The 5,011-nt window shown below is 39.4% G+C and overlaps 1 protein-coding gene across 1 annotated transcript; it reads left to right on the top strand.

The window, feature by feature from the left end:
* Positions 1-699: 699 nt before the first annotated feature.
* Positions 700-1,620, top strand: LOC142246759 (olfactory receptor 2K2-like). Its single transcript, XM_075319810.1, has one exon. It carries the CDS (start codon positions 700-702, stop codon positions 1,618-1,620), a length of 921 nt encoding a protein of 306 aa, XP_075175925.1.
* The last annotated feature ends 3,391 nt before the right edge of the window (positions 1,621-5,011 follow it).

The following is a 5,011-nucleotide window of genomic DNA, read 5'->3' on the forward strand; positions in this document are numbered from 1 at the left end:
ATATTAAATGGACGGTAGGATGCTATTTATAAAGGATTTTTGCACCAATTATAATCTCTCAGTGCAGCTCTGAAAAATTTATATTTTATATATATATATATGTATATATATATATATATATATATATATATATATATATATTGGACAGATTTTTAGGTATAAAAAATCTCTTCAAAAATTGCAACCTGTAACTTGCTGTTAAAGTCTTTGCCTTCGAGGCTTCCATCCTATCAACGACAAGCTAGGAAATGAAGATGTGAGTTATTGAAATCTTTGTAGCCATCAACCCGTAGAAATCAAAGGCTGGTGCTCCATTCAACCGCATATAATCAGGACAGCCACCGCATGATTCAAAAGCTAATTGCCAGGTATAGAACACAGAAGTGAGCTGGCTATTGCTCTATGTGAAGTTAAAAGTCTATTGCTTTTACAGATTTCCTCTTTTCTCCTCAATTTTGATGTGTTCGTATCAAATTACAAAAAAACTCAGACACCTCTCTAACCGGTAGCTACAAAATCTAATATAGAACTCACATTTGTAATAATAGTAGTTTATACATAAAATACTATCAACATTAATACAGCAGAATGCAATTTCTAGTAAAAATGGTCTTAATAACAAAAAATAAAAAAATAAGATGATAAAAAATAATTTTTGGAAAACTGCAACTTTATTATTTATCGTCACAAACCAGTGTCATGAAGAATCACACCTATAATTTCTTCATTTTGACATTTACTACTGACTTGGAGAATAAGTTGGCTTTATCGGTTTTCTTTATCCTGGTATACCTGACCGGAGTGATAGCAAATTCTGCCACCATCATCGCGATATACAAGGATCAGCACTTACACACCCCCATGTATCTATTCTTGTGCAATTTATCGATTGTTGACCTTTGCTACACAACATCCACTGTCCCTAAGTTGGTTCATATGTTATTGAGTGGTGATTACACCTTGTCCTTCACCCAATGCTTCGTCCAGATGTACTTCTTCCTACATGTGGCCACTACGGAGGATCTACTGCTCTTCATTATGGCTTATGATCGATATGTCGCCATTTGTAACCCTCTACGTTATCACTGTTTGTTGAGTAAGAAGATATGTATCCTGTTAATGGCTGCCGTGTGGGGAACAGGATGCATTAATTCCTCTGTTACAACATTGACTACATCTAATATACCTTTGTATACTAATATAGTTCCTCAATTCCTTTGTGAATCCAAAGCTTTCACCAAAATTTCCTACCCTAATGCTGGTTTCCAGCTATTTTCTTACATAGAAGTGGTAATCTTTGGTGTTGGCCCTTTCCTATGTAGTATAATATCTTATACTAAAGTCATCATCGTGATCTTACATATTAAATCCAGTGAAGGGAGAAGAAAGGCTTTCTCCACCTGCTCGTCCCACCTCATAGTCCTCACCATGTATTATGGCACCTGGATGTCCGTGTACATTATGCCACCATTGAAGGATCCTCGCGTCTTTGAACTGACACTTTCTATTCTATTTTCCATCATCACTCCTATGGTAAACCCTCTGATATACAGTGTACGGAATAAAGATGTAAAGAGGGCTCTACAGAAAATGGTGGGAATCAAAGTCAGAGGAGAATGAAGACATTAAATTATGGATTTAGTTTTTCCTTTACAGCTCTTAAGGGTGCTTTACAGGCTGTGACATCGCTAACAATATATCATTGTGGTCACGGTGTTTGTGACGCACATCCGGCGTCGTTAGCAACATCGCAGCATGTGACAGCTAGGAGCGACGATCAACGATCGCAAAAATGGCAAAAATCGTTGATCATTGACACGTTGCTCCTAATCATAATGTCGTTGGTGTTTCATTCCGCAGGTTGTTCGTCGTTCCTGCGGCACCACACATCGCTGTGTGTAACACTGCAGGAACGACGAACATCATCCTACCTGCGTCCACCGGAAAGGAGGAAGGAAGGAGGTGGGTGGCATGTTCCGGCCGCTTATCTCCTCCCCTCCACTTCTATTGTGCGGCCGTTTAGTGACGTTTAGTTTTCTGCTGTAACATTGCTGTGGCGCCGAATGCACCTCCCCCTTGAAGGAGGGATTCTTCGATGGCCACAGTGACGTTGCTGAACAGGTATGTGCGTGGGACGCTGCCGAAGAGATATTGTTCACTACGGCAGCGATCACAACATGTTGCATGAATGACGGGGACGGGTGCTATCGCTCGCGACATTGCTAGCAATCGCTAGCGATGTCACAGCGTGTAAAGCACCCTTTAGAATATAGCGATGCAAAAACCAAATTAATTTTTGTAAAATATTGCTCTTAAAACAATAACTGACATGCTGATTTGTTTTCCTTCTGTGTCTAAAAAATGTGAAAATAAAGCGATCAAAAATGTTGTATATCCCAAAATGGTACCAAAAAAATCTTTAAATCAGAGCGCAAAAAAATAAGCTTTCAGAGTTCTGTTTACTGAAAAGTAAAAAAAAGTATAGCTCTCAGAATATGCCGATACAAAAACAAAATACGTTTTGTAAAATACTGTTTTTAGTATATAAAAGTAGCAAGGCATAAAAAAGCGATATAAGTCTGGAATCATTGTAACCGCACTGACCCAAAGAATAAAATGGTCTTATTACTTTTACTGAATGGTGAGCCTCACAAAAAATAAATAAATAAAAAGAATATCTGAATTGCTGGATTGTATTTATTTTGCGCCTAAAAAATCTGAAAGAAAGCAATCAAAATATGTCATATATCCTAAAATAGTACCAAAAAAATCTTCAACTTGTGCAAAAAATAGACCTTCATACAGCTCTATTAACCGAAAAATAAAAAAAAGCTACAGATGTCCGAATATAGTATCAAAACCACTATTTTTTTTTTAGCACACAAGTGTGGATGACCACACTTTTCTCCATCTGTATCATTGTAGTGAGTAGTTCCAATCACATGTTTGGGGGATTTACACAGAAACCCCAAACATAAGTACTAAGCATAGAACACAAGAACGTACCTTACACTGAAAGCAATCAAAAAATGTTTTGTACCTCAAAATGTTACCAATAAAACCCCAAAGGTATGCCACAAAAAACAGCCCTCATTCAGGTTTGTTATCTGTCACAAGAATAATAGGTTCCCACATTACTGTTAGAACCAAGAATCTGGAAAAGTGACATGGCTTCCACCTTCAAAAGAAAATCCAGCAAAATATGCATTCCTAAATCCAAATGCACCCTCCGTCTGAGCCCCACTGTGACTAAACCTCAGTAAGTGACCAGAACGAGAGCAGATTCTGTCTTAGATGGCAGACAAGGCCTCCTCACCTTTCTCAAGCTGCAACAAATCTTTCGTGACTACACAGTCTACTATGTATACACAGAATGCTGGCCCATCCAATCTTCAACCTGGTCCTCCTTCCTCCCCCCATCATCAGTCACAGGAGACATATGACCCCATGCTTGGCCACTCTGAGGATCTGTTTTGTACGTATACTTTGGTTGACTCTGGCCTCTCATTGTGCAGCATTGAAGATGGACATGAGGAGGTGGCGTGCTTTGATGCACAAGTATTTGAGGACCTATGGCTAGGAGAAAGCCACTTAGAGGAACCTGATTTACTATCTCCAGAGGTGGAGGGTGATGGTGATGAGACACATCATGGCCCTCTGAAAACGTGAATTGAGGACTACAACTACTACACTAGTCCTACGTAGATAATGTTTGCCATGGTAGACCCTTGTCATGGTGTCTTCCTGCTTCTATGACATAGAACCCAGGAGTAATTTTTAGAAATCCAATGCCCATTCTGCACTGGACCAAGTACTAGAATATCAATCAACAAATCTACTCTTCCTTTATAATCTGGGGAATATTGCCAAAAAATATTTCTGAGCCATTTGGAGGAGCTTCTCCAACTCATCATGGAAGGGGGACACCATATTTGTCCATTCACTTGCACAAGTGATATATTTGAGTTTGTCATCCAGTTGATTAGTGCAGATTTATTTTTTTTCTGTTGGCAAAGTTCTGCCCAACCTGAAGCTCGCAGGCTGCAGTCACTGCTCCCTTCTTGTACTCCATGTTGCTTTCCCTTATTCTCTGTAATCTCTGCCCTTAAATGAGTTAAATAAGTGAGTTAGGGCCCTAAGATATGAATAAGTGAGGGCACTCTCAAATGTACAGAAGAAGGCCCTCCAAAATTTATAGAGGAAGGCCCTTCCAAACGTATGTTACTCTGCCATCTCAGGGCCTTCACCAAACTCAGGTTTCCTGACTATTGCAAGCCCTTTGAAGATTTGAATTTAGGGTCACAGAATGACATGGAGGAGGAGGAGGAGAAGGGTAAAGCCCACCTCCACAATGGACACATTGTAAACTGCTATGGAATATGTATTCCACTATCTGAGCCTCAATGAGGGAAGGACTTCCCAAATGTATAAGTAGCAGCAGTCCCTCCAAAATATATGTTACAGGACCACTTGAGGGTCCTCAGATCAAAGATCAACATACCATCGGGCCTGTTCTAGCTTGCCTCGTAAAATGCTGGGGAATAACTAAAGAGAAATTATGTATGACAGAGGCACCTACAAAATGTATGTCAGGGCACTCTCAATTGTAAAAGTAAAAAAAGCCAAAACACTACATGTTTATTTAGCCTTACATACAAGTGATTTTTCAGGAAAAAACTGTTTCTTAACCGCTTTGGTCTGTAAAATGCAATTAAGGTTAGATTTGGTAGGTGTTCTTGCACATCTGTAAAAGTGACATAATACTGTGACATCCTTGTTCCCAGAAACCACATGTGAGTCAGAAACGCATGCAGACATCTTCTCCAGGCTCTCCCCATTCAGTTTCATCACCTTTCTATCCATTTCAGCCTTTTCTTAAGGCCCCCAGACCTCTTTGTTGGATGCAGAAGAAAATTACTCGCATTTCCCATTTACTTGTATTGTACTTGCTATTCGGAAAGAATGCTCGGGTATTACAAAGTACTTGTTACAAGTACAACGATTACAAATA

The sequence above is a fragment of the Anomaloglossus baeobatrachus genome, chromosome 7 (genome assembly GCF_048569485.1).
Source record: "Anomaloglossus baeobatrachus isolate aAnoBae1 chromosome 7, aAnoBae1.hap1, whole genome shotgun sequence".
NCBI lineage: Eukaryota > Metazoa > Chordata > Amphibia > Anura > Aromobatidae > Anomaloglossus > Anomaloglossus baeobatrachus.